Source organism: Pteropus alecto, unplaced genomic scaffold (assembly GCF_000325575.1).
Source record: "Pteropus alecto unplaced genomic scaffold, ASM32557v1 scaffold88, whole genome shotgun sequence".
Classification (NCBI taxonomy): Eukaryota; Metazoa; Chordata; class Mammalia; order Chiroptera; family Pteropodidae; genus Pteropus; species Pteropus alecto.
The window spans coordinates 12,612,537-12,632,833 of NW_006494611.1; the positions used below are offsets into that span (position 1 = coordinate 12,612,537).

Genomic DNA, 20,297 nt, shown 5'->3' on the forward strand with positions numbered 1-20,297 from the left:
TAAACATTCTGCATTCAATTCCTATTATTAGGATGTGTTGTTTGGAAAAACTAAAACAAATGGAAAGAACATTAATCTTTGAGTCAGAAAACTGCATTCAGATCCTAGCCCCACTTCCACCTTGGGCAAGAGAACTCCAAAGGCCCTCATTTTGTTATGTATAAAATGAGAATAATCTTTCATTCTTCTCAGCACTGTGTATGGAAATGATTCATAAACCGCAAAGCACTATAAAAAAAAAACAATGTTATCACTATGCTTTAGAAGGAATTTCTTTACTAGTCAACCTCTAATGTGACAGAATTCTTCCGGTCCTTGCCCTGTTCTTTTCTTACTTTTTACCCGCTTCCTATGATCTCATCCATTTCTAAGGCTTCAATACATCAGTGAAGTCTAGGCTTGTGCTGTCCAATAAGGTAGTCGCTAACCACATGTGGCTACTGAGCACCTGACATGTGACTAGTCTAAATTGAGGTGTGCTTTAAGTGAAAAATCATACTGGAATTTAAGATAGTATGAAAAAAGGAACATCCCATCAATTCTTTACTTTGATGAAATGTTGAAATAATAATATTTGGATGTATCGGATTACATAAAACATTACTAAAATTAATTTCACCTCTTCCACTTTTTAAAAATGTGGCTCCTAGAAAAATTAAAATGTGGCTTGCAATATTTCTGTTGAGCAATGTGAGGTCCAGATCTGCATATCCAACTGCTTCTTTGACATTTCCCCTTGAATGTTCAATACCTCAAAAATGAAATCTTACCATTTGTGACAACATGGATGGACCTAGAGAGTATTATGCTAAGTGAAATAAGTCAGATACCCTATGATATCGCTTATATGTGGAATCTGAAAAACAAAATAAATGAACAAACAAAACAGAAATAGACTCATAGATACAGAGAACAAACTGATGGTTGCCAGATTGGAGGGGTGTTGGGGGGGCTGGGTGAAAAAGATGAAGAGATTAAGTAGTACAAATTGGTAGTTACAAAATAGTCACAGGGATGTGAAGTACAGCATATAAGGAATAGTCGATATTATTGTAATAACTGTGTAGTGCGAGGTGGGTACTAGATTAATTGGGGGGATCATTTTGTAAATTATACAAATGTCTAACCACTAGGCTGTCCACCCGAAAGTAATATAAAATAATATTGAGTGTCAACTGTAATTTAAAAATAAAAAATTAAATTAAATGAAAAAAAAAAGATGACAACTGCGAATGAGAGGAGGTCATCCATGACAAGTATTCAGTGGGAACACAGAGCTCAAGTCTGTCATGAATTTTGCTTCCTAGGCAGTCCCCTTCTCCAATGATGCAATAATGAACATGTAAAAAGGTCAAATCAAGAAGGCAATCGTGTATATTTGGAACTGGTAAACAAATAGCAGAACTGAGATGTCGTGAGGCTTCGACTGAGTGAAGTTTTGCCAAGAGAGCTGACATCGCTCAACATTAAAAAGCAAGAGACCATTGACAATGAAATAGTATCAGCCTTCCGTGCTGACAATGGGGCTGCTGTGCGCAGCCCCAGTGTGCTGAACTTGTGTGGCAAACAGATGCCAACGTAACATCTAGGCCTCTTCTACACAACAAGTGATTTGAGTGGGTGGCAAAAAGTTTCAGCAGCCTGGCATATGTATGCATTTGTATTTCCGGGCTGTGTTCTTTAATATTTTGGAGATGAGAAACAAGTCTTCTCCACAATCTTTAATTTCCAAAGTGCTTTATACAGAGCTTTCCAATAAATTTTATAATTTTGGCGATAGTGATAATAATGGAGTAAGAAGAACAAAGAGTACAGTGTTGTGACACATGCACAGTGAAACGAGTAAGTAGAGATAGCACTAGAGAGTAGAATATCAGCACAGTATAACACAGATCTGGATGTGGTGAATAAAGTCTTTGTTTCTATTATTTATTGAATTAATTTGCTGAACAATCATGAGGACAATTATCTTGCCACCATTAATTGACTCAAGGCATTCCCTCTTCCAGAACGAGCATCCATTTCCATTTTACTCTTCTAGCCCAATAGATATTGACTTTCTCCTGGGCTGCCAGAACCTCAACTCCTCCTGTATGCTCTGATCTACCATAACCTCCCTTTCCACCCACCCGCCCCCTGCCACACACACACAGAGTTACCTTCATATTTTCCGGCAATGGTTTGTTCTGGGTCAGCCCCACAGCTATCAAAGCAATCACAGCTATTATAGAGGAGAAGCCAAGGATGATCAGTATATTTTTGGAACAAAATCTCCTGAGTTTGGAATCTAAAACCAAAAGCAGAAGACAAAATATCAATAAGAAATCAATAAATATTTTCTTCCCCTTTCTGTATGGTCTAGTGCTAGCTATCTGGAGACATTAAAGATAAAAGTTAATTTTTACCCATGAGGCACTTGCAAAGTAATCAGGAAATAATTCAAGAACAAAAGGATTTCTTCTTGTGATAAAAGCCAAGACTGTCATAAGGAAAATGGGCAGAATTAGATCAGTGATCAGAAATGAAGTGAGAGGGAAGAACCCCAAATTGGTAGTTTCTTTTAATAGGTCATGTAGGTGTATGAAGGTACAAGTAATAAATAACAAAAATCAAGGACAGCCCTCTTCATTTTTTTTTTGAAATCTACCACAAAATATTTAAGATGTGAAAAAGTATTCAGAATATATCATACAACATCAAAGGCCTACAACTCCATGACACTTCCTGGCTCGACACACCTTTTGCAATTCAACCGCACTTACATGTTAATTGGTAATAGTGTAGAGGCTGTGGGATTTTGAATATTTCATCATTCACATTATCGAAACTATTCTGTTCATAGTTTCACCTTATTGTGTTACATAAAAAAGCTCCAGGAGAATTACATAAAAAACAAAAGTTACTTTGATGAGAATAAACAGAGCATATAGTGCAGGTGAACAGGAAATGGAATGGTTGCCCCATTCCCTGACTCACACTCCTCTTCTCCCAACTTCCCAAACTTTTTTTATTATGCTTTGGGGAAGAAGGATAGAATAAAGTGACAAAGACACATGTGGGAATGAGATGGGTTCTCCAGAATAGATTTCACTTCTCTAAGGACAGGGCATGGGATTAAAACAGCTGACCGTGGAGCCTGAGCCACCTCTTCCTGGCCCCTTCCCGGTCAGCAGCAGCGGCTGTACACGGAAGTGGGAGCTCCTCCTCGTGCTCTTGAGCAGAAGCTCGGACTTCATCCAAAGGACTGTAACTCACAGGTCTCCAGTCCACTCCAACCTCTAGACTCTTGAACCAGTCTTTATCCATCAGCTCAAACAGTATAACACTTAGGGGAAAACGTTTTAGCGACACCATTATCTACTGCTTCCAAACAGGAACAGCAGATGAAGTATACAGTGCTTCTCACCTTCTCCATTCCCAAAAGAACCTCAGTTTTGTTCAGATGCCTGCCACTCCTCCAAGCAGCCACATGCCTCATGGGAAAAGGACACAACACCCTATTCAGCAACAGGCCTTATTATTCTACACAGTCTCATTCCCTCACTAGTGATCGGTTCAACAAAGGGTATGTACCACAAACTGGCTCATGAGACCCTGGAGGAAGTCTGCTGAAGCAAGTCTAGGAAAAGAAAGGAAGTATTTCTCTTCTCTGTCAGACATTGTTCTGCCTGGATGGGATGACGTCAAATGATGGCAGAGCAGAGATGGAGAGAATTTGAGTCCTTGATGGCATTTTGAGCTGCTAAAACAACGAAGCCTGATCCAGTGCTCCCATAAAACTTATGCTTTGACCCAATTAGAGTCAGGATTTTTAATACCTTGAAGTGAAAATATCCTGATACAACTGGTATAGCAGAAATGTCTTCTTTGATGCCAGAGCTCTGGAATCCGGAAAAGAGCTTCCTACATACTACCTACCTCAGTTCTCAAAGTTGTGATGTTGACAAACACAGCTCATAACAAGCACATGCTTTGGATGAACAATTACAATACCCAAGGGTAGCACACAGCAGCAGTATTTCTAATACAATGAAATTTTGAATGTTTTACTCTCTCCAGCTGTTCGAAAAGTTCTACCTATTTAGTTCTTTTGTTTTCATAAGCGTGACAATTTTGCTGTCTCATTTTCCTCCCACATCTATCCAGGCACTAATCTTAGCATCCAATGAAAAAGACCAACAAGGTCACTGCTCTTGGAGTTTACATTCTAGTTGGGGAGAGAAATAAACCAGGAAAGTAGTACATAAATAAGTGACTTCACGTCTTGGTAAGTGCTAAGGAGAAATTAAAACCAAGAAATGTTGTATAGTGACCTGTAGCGGAGGAAGGATGAGGGGATCCAATTAAGGGTCTGGAAAGCCTCTCTGAGAAGGTGACATTTGAGCTGAGACCTGGATGATGAGAAAACTCCAGCTATGAGAAGGAGTAAGAACATTCCAGGAAAAGGGAACAGCAACTGCAGATGCCCTGAGGTGGAATACAGCTGAGTGTAACTGTTTCTTCCTTTTCCTAATGAAAATATTTACTAATTCATTATTATGCTTGGACAGTTGAAAGTATACTTTTCTACATTTGCCCAGCTTTTGCAATGATATCCAAATTATTAGAATATATTCAAGCCTTTCATCGTACTCTTCTTATTAAAGAAATTATAAGAATTTAGATCAGAGAGAAAGTTTAGGAATTTTTCATATACAATTTTCAAAAGTTTATTAACAAAAAAATAATGGCTGTTTGTTTTCTTGTAATCAACTAGATTATCCAGAGAGGAGTAATTAAAATACTATGCTTTCAATGTTCGTAGCTGCATTATGCACAGTGGCCAGGACACGGAAGCAACCGAAGTGTCCTACAATAGATGATTAGATAAAGAAGCTGGGTACATATATACAATGGAATATTACTCAGCCATAAGAAGAGATGAAATACTGCCATTTGCGACAACATGGATGGACCTCGAAATAATTATGCTAAGCAAAATAAACCAGACAGAAAAAGTTGAAAATCACATGAAATCACTTATATGTGGGACATAAACCTAAAAGCAACAAAGGAATAGGACAAGCAAACAGAGACTCATGGACATGGACTGTAGACTAGTGGTTATCAGAAGGGCAGGGGATGATGGTGGAGGGGGGAGGTAGACGGTAAATTGAGGGAGAGGGCGAAGCGAGTTAAGGGGATCAAATATACGGTAGCTGAAGGAAATGACTCTGGGTGGTAAACACACAATAGATTATACAGATGTCAAATTATAATGTACACCTGAAAATCATATAATTGTATTAACCAACGTTACCCCAATAAACTTAATTTTTTAAAAGTTAAAAAAAATACTATGCTTTTATGGACTATGACAGGTAGTTTTTAAAAAGCCCTTATCACATGCAGGAAGCCAGACTCTTCTTAAGAAGTGATACTAGACGTGGGAGTCCAAGTGGACTTATCCAGGACGTGCTCATAAAAAGGGAACCAATTAAATACTGGCTCCTCTTCTTGGGCCCCCAGAGCTCTTTCAGATGCCATGACTGCTACAGTTAAGTTCTATTATGGAAAATTTACAATGACTATCTTTCCCCCAAAAGCCCTTCATTCTCCTTGTATATCACAGGAATGTGGTTTCTATCATACAATGTAAAACAATTTCAAGAAATATTTTTACCAAAAAATATCTAATGGCAAAGTGCTGTGTTTTCCTTTGAATTGTCTCACTATATGGAGAATTCAGGACTACTGTTTCCTTCCCTTTTTTTTCCTTTTCACATGAAAAGTGAAAAGGCTATTCTGTTTAAAGTGAGAGAGCCAGGTAAAGACTTCAGCTCTTCCTCTGATAGAGAAACAAAACTGAAAGAAACTCAAGCTTTGAGAAAACACGGACTGATTTCAAGCCAATTAGCTATGTCAGAGGCAAAAAAAAATTTTTTTTTAAGATTCTTTTTGATTCTTACAGACACAGCCATCATGACACCGTATTAAAGTGAAGTTAGCATCTTATTAAATATCAAAATTATTTAATTTTATCCTTAGTCAGAATTCTGCTATGCAGAGAAATCCCAGCATCTCAGCTTCATGATACCAAATATCTTTAAAAATTTTACTCCATTAATAAAAATATCTAGAGTGTTAGCAGATGTGGTGGTTTTCAGACAAAAACATAAGTTTTGCTCTGCAGATCCAGTGTGACTCACTAGGGTTCAAATCCTTTCCAATCTCTGATGGGTCACATCTGGACTAAGCTTGTCACATACAGAACAAAACAGCAAACATGGACAAAGCACTGGCGAATAAACAGTGGAGTGCTGTGGTCCTTCCTGTGTTTACACAGCCCAGTGATAGAACAATCATTGAAGCTCAATGGACTGGTCTTAATCTGGTTGTGCCACGACCGGGGTTCGCAAAGTCTCCCTGCCATCTCTTTTCCTCTTCATCAGGAAGTTCTTCTTGGTGACGCATATCTAAATTGTTCTCACACTCAGGTCCTTTCTCTGTTGCTTCAGGTCCAGATGCCTCAGACCCCTCCTTCTTCTATGATGATATCTGGCCCCCTGTTCCAGTCACCCTGCCTCTTCTGCAACAGCCCTTTCTGGTATCTTTCACCCTTTCTAATTCCCTTCTCTGGCAAAATCTATCTTTCATGTGGCTATAGAAATCCTCCATAATTGACACTCCCAGAGCTCTTTCTGATCAGGAATCTAAGGTAGCTTCCTGCGGCCAGATGAAAGCCACTCTGGTCTACCTGGACCTTGCAGCCCTTCAGAAATTTAAGCCTTTCCTATCTCACCATTCCGACAAGCAGATCTTGAGTCCAAGATCATAATGCTTGACATTGTGATCACTAGAATAAATTCCCTTTTTTCCTACCTTGTTCATGGCTGTATTCCCAATTTAATGAATAAATGAACTTTGGATTCTGACTTTTCCTGGGGAATTTCTGAGAGTTCCTTCACTTGGAATTACATTCCCCTCTTTCTCCATCAAGCCTTTTTCCTTATCTCCTCAAAAATCAAGCACAAGAGGAGGCTATGCTTCAAAGCTCAATTGTTCCAGTAGTCCCATTTCAGTTTGGGGGTACTATATTTTTTGTTGGAGAGGTGCTGTGCTTTGTTCATTCTTTAAATTAGTCATTCAACAATTATTTATTGAATGTATCATATTATGCATTAGACCTGTCCTAGGCTCTGAGCTACAGCAGTGAACAAAACCATCCTCATGGTGCTATATTCTAGTTGGTAGGAAAAGACAATGAACGAGATAAATAACATTTATAGTATGTTACATAATTATAAGTGCTAAGGAGGGGAAAAAAGGAAAAGTGAAGAAGGATAAGGTGATTAGGAAAGGCCTTTCTGAGATGGTGGTATTGAGTAAGAGTGAAGGGAATAAAGAGAAAGCATGCATATTTCTAGGGCAAGAGCATTTAAGGTAACCAGAACTGCATATGCAAAGGCCCTGAGTTGGGACAGTACCTGGCCAGGAGGCCAGTGTGACTGGAAGAGTGATGAGGGAGAGAGTAGTGAAAGATTGGCAGGGTGGCAACTGGGTCACCTTGCAGGTTCCAGTGAGAGCTTGCCCTTACTCTAAGTGATCTGACTTATTTCTAGTCATCTGTATAGTCTATGCACACAGCACTAGAGAAGCAAACGAGGAACCATCAGGGCCTTTGAAGTCCCTGGACAAGGAGGTTATGCCTTTTAGACAGCACACCCCTGCCTCTTGTGATGAGGTACTGAAGCTACCCCAATGCGGTCAGGTCATAAGACACCCACACAGCCAAGTCTGGAGACAGCCTAACTCTGTTGAAGTGGAGCTTGTGCCAAGACCAGGGCTAAGAAGACGTATCAAGGAGGAGTAAACACCATCGCATGGAAGGTCTTCTTCATACCTCCTGGTAGGTCATGACTAGAGAAACGTGACTGAGAGGATATCATCATGAGGGGTTGCCAAGCCAACAGTCACCAGGATCTATCAGCAGAAAGCCAAACTTTTCAGGCTTCTGAGGAGTGGCTCACGCAAAAGCAGAGTCCAGACAAGCTCGCCTTTGCTCAGTCTCTCTAAGCCTCCATTTCCTCATGTGCAAAATGGGAATCATAATAGTACCTACTTCATAGGGTTGCTAAGTAAGATTCAATGAGTTAACAATACATAACAGCCTACACATAGCCCTTACTGTAAAGTGCTCTTAGCCGGAAGTCCAGAATCAAGGTGTCAACAAGGCCAAAGGCTGTGGGGAAGATTCCTTTCTTGCCTCTTCCGGCTTCTGGTGGCTCCTGGAGTTCCTTGTCTTATGGCTGCTTCACTTCAACCTCTGCCTCTATCTGAAAATGGCCTTTTCTCTCTCCTTTGACTTATCAGGACACCAGTCATTGGATTTAGGGCCCACCTTAAATCCAGAATGATCTCAGCTCAAGATCCTTAATTGCATTCACAAAGACCCTACTTTTAAATAAGGTCACAATTATAGGTACTATTATCTGATGATGATTATTGTCACTTTACAGATGAGGAAACTGAGTCACAGAGAGAATAAATAAATTGCCCAAAGTTACACCGATGTAAATATTGGAACTAAGAATTAAACACAGGCATTCTGGGTCCACAGGCTAGGCTTTTAGCCACCATCCTACCCTATACCATATGACTGAGGTTTAGTACAGTGCCTGGCACATGGTACTAGTGCTGTCTGTGGAAGCCAATCCTGTCATTCAGAAATGAAAAGTGACTGACTTTGATGGTTTGGCTGAAGGGATTGTCTGGACTGTTGTCACTGATGACATCAGACAGTGTCGTACCTTTTAAAATACAGAGTCTTTAGTCCCTGATAGTCAGAAGCTCCCAGCCAAGTGGCAGAGGTTGAGATTGTGATTCTCGGGGAGGTTAATGAACTTGCTCAAAGTCATAACTCCTGTGAACTGCAGAGTAAGGATTTGACCCAAGTGTCTCAGCTCCACTCCACTGCCACAACCATGGCCCTGCATTAGAGACATGTAGAAATCACTCAGCTTCATTCTTTCTCAGTTTGCCCCATACAAAAGAACTCACCCAAAGTTCTATTCAAATGGAAAGATCTTATTCTATTTCACACCCCCCCTCCACATTTTCACAATTAGTAAATCCAGAGTCAAGTTTGAGGACCAAGCAGTTTAATTTGGTGGGGTTTTTCTTGCCTGTTTTGAAGTCAGGGAAGTCATTTCAATGTCAATAATTACACAAATGCTAAAAATGAATGTCAACACCTCAGTGATGACCAGTTGGTTAAAGGGAAAAAGGCAAAGGAAAAGGAGGGAAAACAGGATGGACACAGGCAAGACAGGGAATAAGAGTGAAAGAGAGGTGTGTGTGGGGATGGGGGGATGAAAGAGAGGTAGAGACACAAGTAATTGCATAAATAACTGCATGTCCTATTCCACTGATCTCTTGAACCACAGACTTCAGAAAAAGTTATTTGCTTTTATTTATGGTCTTTTATTTCTACTTTTTGAAATGTTAATTAGCTGGTTATGCTCAGAGTTTACAGCTCTAGAGTGAATAGAGGAGTGCATTTATCTTAAACTAGTCTGGCTGATCCTCAGTGGATGCCTCAGAATCTCAGCTTTGGGTAGGAAGAGCCCATCTAGTGACTCCCAGGCAGTAGGAATAGAGGTGGAGGTGCAGAACAAGCTCTTCCTGCAAATCAGATTCTGCCAATCCAACACTCTCCACCCCACAGTACTTCTTGCTGTGGCCTGTGCTCTTCTCAGATTAGCAGCAAGTAACTGACTTTGCACTTGGTGTGTCTGATTCTAAAAATGTTAATAACTGCAAAAAAACAAATGCCAACAGGGGTTCTGTATGTGGGAAATAGGGGAGCCAAAGAGTCCCCTTGCCTCACTTGCCTCCTCGCTTCCTCCCACCATACAATATACATCCTCACTCACACCCCTCTGGCCTCTCCTGAGTTCTTTTGCTCATGGATAGCATGGAGCACAATAGGTCTTTGTGGTCATTGTGAAATTTCGTATTCAAGTATAGAGCTGGCAAGGAGGTTATTTCTGTCAAAGTGATATCACTGAGACTGCAGACAGGAATTCCCTGTGTCCCAGCCCACATAGTGTAACAATCTCATGTATTGATGGTCTCTGCAATAAGCACATCGCTTCCACTAAATGAACCTTCCTCCACATCTGAAATTGAAGAATTGTGCCCTGGGGACTCTATACTTTCTCAAAGTAGCTGCATTTCTCAACAAGCCTTGGGTTTTTGTAGCCAATGAGAAAAACCTGAGAAAATCTGTACTGGCCATATATCATTAGTGTGGGGTCATTTGGGAGGGTTGGGGAGGTGTGTGAACTGACTCACCCGGGATGCCTAGCCTTACAGTCCCCTGCCTTCTACACCTTACATTCATAATTTCTCTCTACCTCCTTATTTTTGTACTCATGAGGTAAAAAAGTCAGAAGCAACATGGAAATATTTCTGCAGCAAAATATGCCATATACAAAATAAAAAATGACAAACTGGAGAAAATGTTTGCAACAACCATGAAATAGTTGGTTTCCTTAATATAGAGAGTCATTACAAATCACTAAGGAAGTGATTAACCTACCTAATAGAAAAATGGGCAAAGAATATGAATGTGCAACTCAAAAAAATATATATTCAACATATCGTATTCTAAATATCCTTAATTAAATAAATGCAAATTAAAAATAATGAGATACAGTTTAGCACTTATCAGAATATCAAAATTTTAAAGTTTCATAAATGTATATTACGTACTTATTAGAATGGCCAAAATAAAAATACTGACAATACCAAATGTTGACAGGGGTACAGAGCAAAAAGAACTCTTGTACATTTCTGCTGGAAGTGAAAAACGGCACAGACACTTTTGAAAGAGTATGGCAGTTTCTTATGAAGTTAAACATATAGTTACCCTATGACCAAGCAGTCCCCCTCTTCGGTATTTGTGCAAGAAGAGTAAAGACATATGTCTATACAAAAACTTGCACCTAAATATTTCTAACAGCTTTATCCATCACCAGAAATTCAAGAAAAAACCCAAATGCCCATCAACTAATGAATGTGCCAAAATTGTGATACCACCATACAATGGAATTCTACTCAGCAATGAAAGGGGAAGAAACTAATGATAAATGCAGCATGATGAATCTCAAAAGCATTATACTAAGTGAAAGAAGCCAGACTCAAAAGGCTGTATACTGTACGATTTCATTTACATAATATTCTAGAAAAGGCAAAACAAAGGACAAAAAATTAGATCAGTAACCAAAGGTTCAGAGACCGAGAACTGACTACAAAGGGCCATAAGGGAGCTTTCTGAGATGGTGGAACTACTCTATATCTTGATTGTGGTGGTGGTGAGATGACTACATATACTTATTAAAATGTATTAAAATTCATATAACCGTATACCTGAAAAGGATGAATTCAACAAATAAACTGTATATCAACAAGGATGTGGGGAAACGGGCACTTCTTGCGTGTTGGTGGAAGTAAAAATTCATACTGCTTCTTTGGTGACGGTAGCAACTTTGCAGTATTTACCAAAGAGCAAAGTACAAATATCCTTTGACCAAAGAATTCTACTTCTAGGAGTTTCATCTGCTGATAATACTTACGAATGTACGAAAAGATGCATGTATAGGGATATTCGATGTAGCATTATTTGTAACAGCAAGACTAAAAATGACTAAAGATCCATTAATTGAGGTCTGGATATATGAATTCTAGTACAGCTATACATAATACTATGTAGGCAGGGAAAAGATTGAAATTCATGAATGTCGATGCAAACTGTCTTTGAAACATTTTATATGTGAAAAGCAAGAAGTGGAACAATGCGTGCAGTATATTCCCACTGGGTAAAGGCATAGACATCTCTGGAAAGTTGTAGATTTACCAGGACTCACAGGACTCAGCATATAGTCTTACTCATGGCTAAGATTCATTACAGTGAAAGGATATGAAGCATAATCAACAAAGAGAAAAAAAAAGTATGAGACAAAGTCTCGGGGAAACCAGGAGCAAGCTTCCAAGGGTCTTCTCCCAGTAGAGACCATAGAACACAACTAATTCCCTCAGTGGTGAGTTGTGACAACACGTGTGAAATGCTGTCTGTCAGAGAAGCTCAACAGAAAACCAGTTTCTAGTGCTTTCCCTGGGCCAGTCACATAGGCACCTTCCATCCAGCATGCACCAACATTCCAGACTCACAGAAGGAAAGCAGGTGCCCAGCACAAACCACGCCTACCTGCACAAGCAGTCCAGGCACAGCGAGCCATCCCCATCAGTTCTTAGAATGGTGAGAACCTTCCTGAAATCCAAGCTCCCAGACACTAGCCACCAGCCAAACTTGCAAGCAGGTCCCCTCAATGATAACAGTCTCAGGCCGGCATGTTAATTCTCTTCTGCTCCGAGCAAGTCTTAAAAAAAATTTTTCATGTGACCTTACTACCTCTCTCCTTCTTTCCCCACTCCTCCCTTCTTTTTCTTCTTGCCCTCCCCTACCTTCCTTCCTTCCTTAATTCTGAGCAATTTAAAATTCTTAATTGAAATTCCTGAAAACCCAAAGGTTTTGAATTGAAGAGGGTTTTCGGTTTAAAGTGGCAAAGATGACAGGAACCTGGAAGTAGTGCGTTGGTGGTTTGACACTGACTTTGCTGATTCCCTGCCCAATCTACCACCTTACCAGCAACTCACCAACCTGATTAGTCTAAGTAGCCATCTCTGGGACCCCACTCATTCATTCTTTCCAGACTGATGTCATCTCTTTTCTATACTTTGGAGCGGAATCATCAGTTCTCACTTGACCAGGCTTTGGGTAGATGCAAAGCTTTATTCTGAGGGAAATTTGATTTTTCCTCTGAGGCACCTCTGCTGTTATACGTCAATACAAGAGAGAGCAGCTCTCTGGATAAGATATGATCAAGTTTCTAATTGCCTATGGTAACGTCGTCACAGACCATCTGGTATCTAAGCAGCTGGCTCTCCTCTTCGACCATCAACACTGAGTGTCTGTACTTTAGACACTTAAATGAAAACTCAATCTTCAATTGATTAATATTTAGTTCCTGTCAAGGGTGTGACAGATGCAACTGATATTTTGGAGGGACAACCTAAGAGTCCCCTGGATTTTTTTTTAAAGCATATTTTCTGTATTCATTTAGTGAGGTGGAAGGCCGGAGGGGTTAGAGAACGGTCCCTGGACCTTGAATAAAGGAGTGTCCTCCTACAACAAAACTAGTAATAGATTAAAGCAGCTCCTGCCAAAACTGCCCACACTTTAAAAAAGTATGTTTAGTCTTTTGACTTTGAGTATTTCCTCAAATCCAGGATACAACTAAGAAAGTGGTATCCTACTCAATTTTGTACCTTGAATGAAGAAAGAGTTGTGAATATGGTGAGGTGGGGTCATCTGCATGAAGTAAAAAGCAGCTAAAAGACTTGGTCAGCATTGCATGTGTCTAGCAAGGTCTGGGGAGAGAAGGTGCCTTGGCCATGGACTCAAGTATGATATTTCCTGAAATTTCTTTCTCTGTAGTGATAAAAGATGCCCCTCTAAGATAATCAAAGTAACTGCCCCCACTATGACTTGATGTTTGCCAAATTATCTTGCCATGATTTTCTACTGGGGAAAAAAAATGAGCTGATCATTGTTAAACAATAAGTGGATATTGACCTATTTTTAGCCTGTTTGGTTTCACAGGATTCTCATTCTTTTTATTCCACAAGGTGAAATAGATTGTCTTTCTCTATGAGACACAGGCTGCTTATAGAATACAGATGAGATGCAGAACCTGTAGGAACGTGTATAGCACAATCTGTGTACCTCTTGCTCACAGCCAGTCTGCTTTCTTATTTGCTCAGACTCAGCAAGGTAGGAGGGGTGCCGCAAGACAAGGAAGCAGACTCGAAGGGCCAAAGCCGACAAGAGTGATTCCATATGCTTTTTCTTTTTTGGAATTACAATAATGTTCTGAGTGGAGGGGAAAAGTATCCATTTCAGCAAAAGCTCAGGATACCCAAACTAAGAAGCATACATTATGGTACTTGGAAATGATGGCTAAAATATATAAAATTCTTTGTAGAAATTCCTACAAACCCAAAGACTCTGAAGAACACATGATTTGAAAAGGAAAATTTTCCTCCATCTCGTCTTTGTTGCCTACAACTGACCTCTGGGAATGAGGCATTGGTAGACCCACCTTTAGAGATGGGATAATTAACTTGAATAATGAAGACACTATAGGGCCCACCCTCTCTACCTATTCTCTCAGGACTACGTGGGAAAATGATACTTCCCCTCTTCTTAAAGCTTTATATGGTGCTGGTATGCTCTTTCCACTTTTCTCACCTTCAGCTCTCTCTCTCAGCATACTAAGTGAGCTGATCCATGCCACACCAGTTCTTAGGATTTGACTTCCTTTAACTTATTTTCTTTCCTTGTACCCTGTGCTTTCCTAAACTCCACCTCGCCACAACCCATTCACTCTGATTTGCCACTGGTAGCTTCTGTCCCCACCATTCCACTAAAGTCACTCACACAAATATCCAATGGGTGCTTTTCAGTGTTTACACTTCCTGTAGAATTTGACACTGTTAACTTCTTACTACATGAACTCTCTCCTTTCTTGGCTCCCATGACACTAGTCCTCCTACTTCTCTGACCTTTACTTTGCTGGCTCCTCTTTCTCCTCATACTCTTTAAATAGGGATATCTCAATGTTCCACTTTGGAACCTTGGCTCATCTCACTTCATAGACATAAACCCAACTGAATGGTGATGACTCTCAGATTTGTATCTCTACTCTAGGACTTTCTCTTGAGCTCCCAATCTATAATTCTAGTCACCCACTGGATACATGTGCTTTGATGTTCTACAGCCAAACTCACCCTGTCTAAAACTTAATGTTCTTTCTCACTCTAATTTTTCTGTATAATCTTCTCAATGAAGGTCACTCCCATGCTCCCAGTTTCCCTAGACTCCATCTTCCTCCAATCAAACTCTCAGTTTTGTTGATTCTACCCACTAGGTATTTCTCAAATCTATTTGTTCATCTCTTTATTTCTTGCCTGTACTCCTATAATAGCTTCTGTAGAAGCCTACCCATATCTAGGCTCTTTCCTCTCCAATCTATCTTCTACTTTGAAGATGACATGATCAACATAACAATGCAAACCTGATTATGCAACCCAACCAGTGTGAACTTCTTCAATTATTCTCACGTGTCTCCAAATAAAAGTGAAACTCTTTAACAATAATTTTAAGGCCATACCCCACACAATCCAGGTATAGTTCAAGGTGTTAGTCTCCAAATTGCCCCTCTTTTTCATATCCTCACGCCTTATACAATGTTCCTGCTTCTTTCTTCTACCGTAAACACTCATTTCCTCTCTTCTTTAGCTAGCTAACTCGAACTTATGAGGAAATGAGTCTGAGGATCATCAGTTTATGTGTCATCACTTCCAGAAAGTCTTCTAGAAAGTCTCTTGCCCTTCCTCTAATAATGAATTAAGTACTCTTCCTTTGCATCTGTCTCACAGCACCCCTCCCACGATACTATAACGGCCTTTCACCTGGGTCAGTCTCCTCTGCGAGACTGAGCACTTTGAGAACAGAGTGTACCTTTTAGATCTCCAGAAATCATCAAAGGGCCTGGTCTATATCAGTATTCCATATGTCAGTTGAATAAACGAATGGATAAGATTGATTTTAATTTTTAGTATGCAATGTTTTCCATCAAGAAAAGTGGGGGGGGGGGCACTTATTTGATTATTAAAAATGCATTTTAACTTCTCAACTCCATTGTTCTATTTTTAGTGAGCTGTCAGGAAACCTCAACTTCAGTTTGCATTGTAAGAAGCAAGAGAACAGATGTCTAGGCAGTAAATCCCCAATCTGGATCCCAGAGCTTAGTCATAAACTCCATGGAATATTTTCTCACTGAATTACCAAAAACAATAGACTCAGTGATATAATATAAGAGACTACACATTCAATCCTTTCTAAGCAAGCGTGGTTAACTCTGCATTGTCTCTGAAAATGAGTCACTCTAATTAAAGAGAAGAGTATGCTTGGGTAATAATGCATCTCCTTATTTATGACTATGTAATGATCCTATAGGATGGAATCTCAACTCTGCCTTTTACTAGCTGTGTAACTTAGACAAGTACTTAACCTTTCTAAATCTTCATTTTCTAGACTGAAATTTTAGAAAACATTCATTACTTACCTTAGAAAGTTGATGTGAAGACCTAGTGAGCTCTGTATGAAAAGGATGATTTGAGAGACTCCAACTGGCCCCTTGGCCTCAGTAACATCCATTGCTCAGTGAAGATCTCTACCTCCCATCCAGCTGTGACACCACGAATGATGGCATCATCCTCCATTCCTTTCTCACCCTTGCCCTTCACATCTAAGCAACCCACTCATTCAACAAATGTTACTGAGACCTGTGTCAAGTCCTGAGATTCTACCTCCCAAAGATTCTGATGCCCACCCATCCCCCTCCACCATACTGTCCCCTTCTTAGTCCAACTACCACCACCTTCCACAGCTGGCCCCTAAATGGTCTCCCTGCATCCACTCTTGCCTCGTAACAATTTGCTTTCCACACTGCAGCCAGATGTGATCTTTTCAAAGTATCTATATGATCATATCAACCACTCATTACTTAGAAACACTTCATAGCTTCCCACTGCTTTAGAGTAAAGGTCAAAATCAAGAGGTCTCACATGTCCTGCCCCTGCCCAGGTTTCCAGCCCCTTATCGTCACCCTCCCCTCATTCTTTTCACATTTCACAACTTTTTTTTTCACTTTTTTGGATCTGTGATTCTTCACCACATAACTCCAAGAAAGTAAAACTGTAGCAGCCAAATCATCTTTTAAAGGAGGGCTTCCTTTCAGCCCTCACTTCACGAGAGTAATTTTTTTACTCTGCCTGAAACATCCTCCTCCCACTCCCTTTGCTTAGCTATTTTCTTCTCAGTCTTCAGATCCCAGCTGAAAAGTCACTTCCTCAAGGATGCCTCAGAGACCCCTTCCATGAACTCACACCAACCGCCATTTTTGATAGCACTCTAAACTTTTTCTTCATATCACTTAAAGCTATTGTAATTATCTACATACTTAAGTCTTCCACTACACAAGTCATTTTCAATTCTGGCTGCACAAAGTTCACTGAGAACTTTGTGAAAATATCAACTCCAGAGTCCCACCCTAGAATAATTAAGTCAGAATCACTAAAGTGGGAGGCCTGGGCATTGCTATTTTTCAATGGCTCCCTGGTGAATCTACTGTGCAGCCAAGGTTGGGAACCTCTGGTCAGAGGACAAGAACCATATCTGCTTACCCACAACTCTATCCCTAGTGCCAAGCACACAGCACTGTCAGCGCTCAGTAGGCAATAAATGGTAACCATAGTTATGATCATTGTTGTTATGGTCGATATGGTGATGATTAAGATTATAACTTTTTTCACATTTTTGGCATCTGTTATTTCAAGAAAATAAAATTTTAACAGCCAAATCTTCTTAAAATTCAGCAAGTTTCTAGTTTCCTTTTGATGTAGAGCTTCAATTAAGGACCAGCCAGAACCTAGTAGACATAATGTTTTCCCAACAAGCCACATCTCCAAGGTGAAACAAAATACAGCACATTAAAAAATTCAATTCATAGCATACAATTTCTTTTTATATAGATATATATTAGTATTTATAGTCATTTGAATAGTGTCTTCCTAATTTTGTAATGACATCACTTAATTGGACTGGCCAATGCTTCCTCATTCTGATTCTATTTGATTTTACTCTTCTGTTACAGTTTTTCTCTCCTGTTGCTTTACCTATTTTACTAAGCACATGTCAACCCCGCTCCTCACCTTGGCTCAGTGGTTAAGACTGAAGTTTCTTTGGCTCGCAGTTGTCCTGTTCAGCCCTGTGTCCGAGGGCAGACTCAGGAGAACCTTTGGAGAACCTTCTAAAGACATAGTTTCTGCAATCCAGCTCAAGCATAAACCTGCTTGGAATCACATGGAGGGCTTGGTAAAAACTGCTGGGCCCCAACCTCAGAGTTCCTAGTTCTGTGTGTCTGGGGTGAGGCCAGAGAATTTGTATTTCTAACAAGTTGCCAGGTAATGCTGCTGCTGCTGCTGGTTCACGGACCACACTTTGAAAACTACTGCTTCAATTCATAATGCAATGTAGCTACCCCTAATCAATGACTGATTATTTAAAAAATAGAGGGAGAAGAGCAGTTTTGAGGCCTTTTAGGGGTACCTGGTGAAGATTACCCGATTTATTCTTTATATTTAAAGAAGTATCTCACCAATACTTCTCTTTTTAAAAAAAGATTGCAAAGGCATTTGGGGGCAGCATACCTAACAGTTCCAAAGAGGCAGTTCCCTCAGCCACCTGTACCTGACTTTTTAAAGGCAGCCCTTGCTCACCACCCCTGAAGCCAGCCGGCTTTGTGAAGTCACCTTGAGAATTGTTTAACACAATGGTGAGAGGGGGATTAAAACATCAGGGAAAGAATTGCTAAACAGCAATTCAAAGAAACAAGCTTCAAAATCACTTTAGGAGGTTTCAGCCAGAGTTGGGAAGGAGAGGTAGGATAAGGAATTCCAAGTCACCCCAAAGGAAGCTACTGAGCCCAACACCAGCACCCTGGCAAGATGCCAGGTAAGCAAGCAAGGCACTCTCCCTGGATTAAACAGCTAGAGGGAACATGAATTTTAACCTTCGCAAATGCTCGCGATGCCAATGCAATGCATTCAGGTGTATACACAACACATCTTCACTCTGCAAGGGGAGTGAGCAGGACAATGTTTCCCATGCTGCCCTCATTTAGAAGCCTGTGGGGCACTCTTAGAAGTAACCAATCTTCCCAGTTTGCCCAGGACCATCGAGATTTTAGCATTTTCTTCAGACCTCCATCTTCTTCAGTCACACTCTCTCCCCGTCATACCACTGCCACTCGACCTCATTCCTACCTTCTTTGCAACTATACAGGTGCCATGTGCTCTAAGTTGCATTCTCTCCTGGTAACCTCTGGTAATTTTAGTGTCGCTTAAATGTCTTTCTTCCCTGAGCTCAATCTTATGTCTGACTTCACTGTCATGTTCAGGCCTTCTGCCATTCCAACTTTTTAAATACCCCATGAAAGTGACATGTGTTTTTCAGATTTAAAAAAATCTCAAATTTGAAAGGATTCTTAAAGATCATGTATTCCAAGTTTCCCAGCCCTGACTACGTAGGATAATCACCTGGGACTTTTCCCAGTCCTACCCAGAGCAATGGCGTTAGAATTTCTGGGGACAGAGCCCAAGCACTGGTCATTTTTAAAGCCCTTCTGTGATTCTAATGTACAGATAAGCTTTCTGAGTTCTTCCAAGTGGCAAATCCACTTTTACAGACTTCTTAGGTATTTAACCTCTGTAGTAAACTTCTCTATTGATGGGGACAGAGGAGCATGTTCATGTAGTCTGGGCCATTGCCAGATATCTGTAATTACTAGGAAGCTCTTATGCCCAAGATTTTGTTTCATTCTAACTTCTACTCACTGATCTCAGTTCTAAGCTATGATGCAATGCAGAGTATGTTTACTTCATCATTAAAAAAATTTTTTTTCACATTCTTAAAGATAGTCAGTATATAAATCCCATCCTCAAGTTGCCATTTCCTATAGCTAAAGAACCCCAGTTCCATTAATCATTCTTTACATATCATAACTGCCAGATCTAATGTCACCCTTTTACCCTCCACTATATGTCCTCCCGTTTGTTAAGATCCCTCTCAAAACAAACTGCTCTGAACTGAGAATAAAACTGCATATATACTTGAGTTATTACATCCTTGATCTGATAGCTTAACTTTAATTGATGTCGCCTAATATGACTAGTTATTTTACGTACTCATATTGAGAATTGTGGTCTGGTAAAACATACAGATCTTTTTCATATGAACTATCTCCAAGTCAAGATTCTTACTCTATGTGTATCATTTAAATGTGACCTTATGGTCTCAGCCCATCTTTCCAGCTCGATGATACTTGATTCTTTTATATAATACAGTGTGCATGTTTACTAAAAACTATGTGTTGTTGGCAAATTTGCTAAGCATGCTTTCTATGTCTTCATCCAAATCATGTAAGACTGGGAAAAGGACAGAATCTTGAGGTATATTCCCCTATAACCTTTCTTCAAGGTGGATTTAAAATCATTTGTCAACATGATTTAGCCATAATTCATGCTAATACTAATTCTCTCAGTTCATTCTTATCCAGTCCATATTTCCT

General features: G+C 40.0%; 1 protein-coding gene across 1 annotated transcript in view; it reads right to left on the bottom strand.

Annotated features, from left to right (window-relative positions):
- ENTPD1 (ectonucleoside triphosphate diphosphohydrolase 1) overlaps nucleotides 1–20,297 on the bottom strand; it is an 80,960-nt gene that overhangs the window by 29,285 nt on the left and 31,378 nt on the right. The window contains exon 2 of the mRNA XM_025042332.1: nucleotides 2,160–2,287. Within this exon, the coding sequence (XP_024898100.1) occupies nucleotides 2,160–2,287 (128 nt within the window). The remainder of the gene's footprint in view (nucleotides 1–2,159; nucleotides 2,288–20,297) is intronic.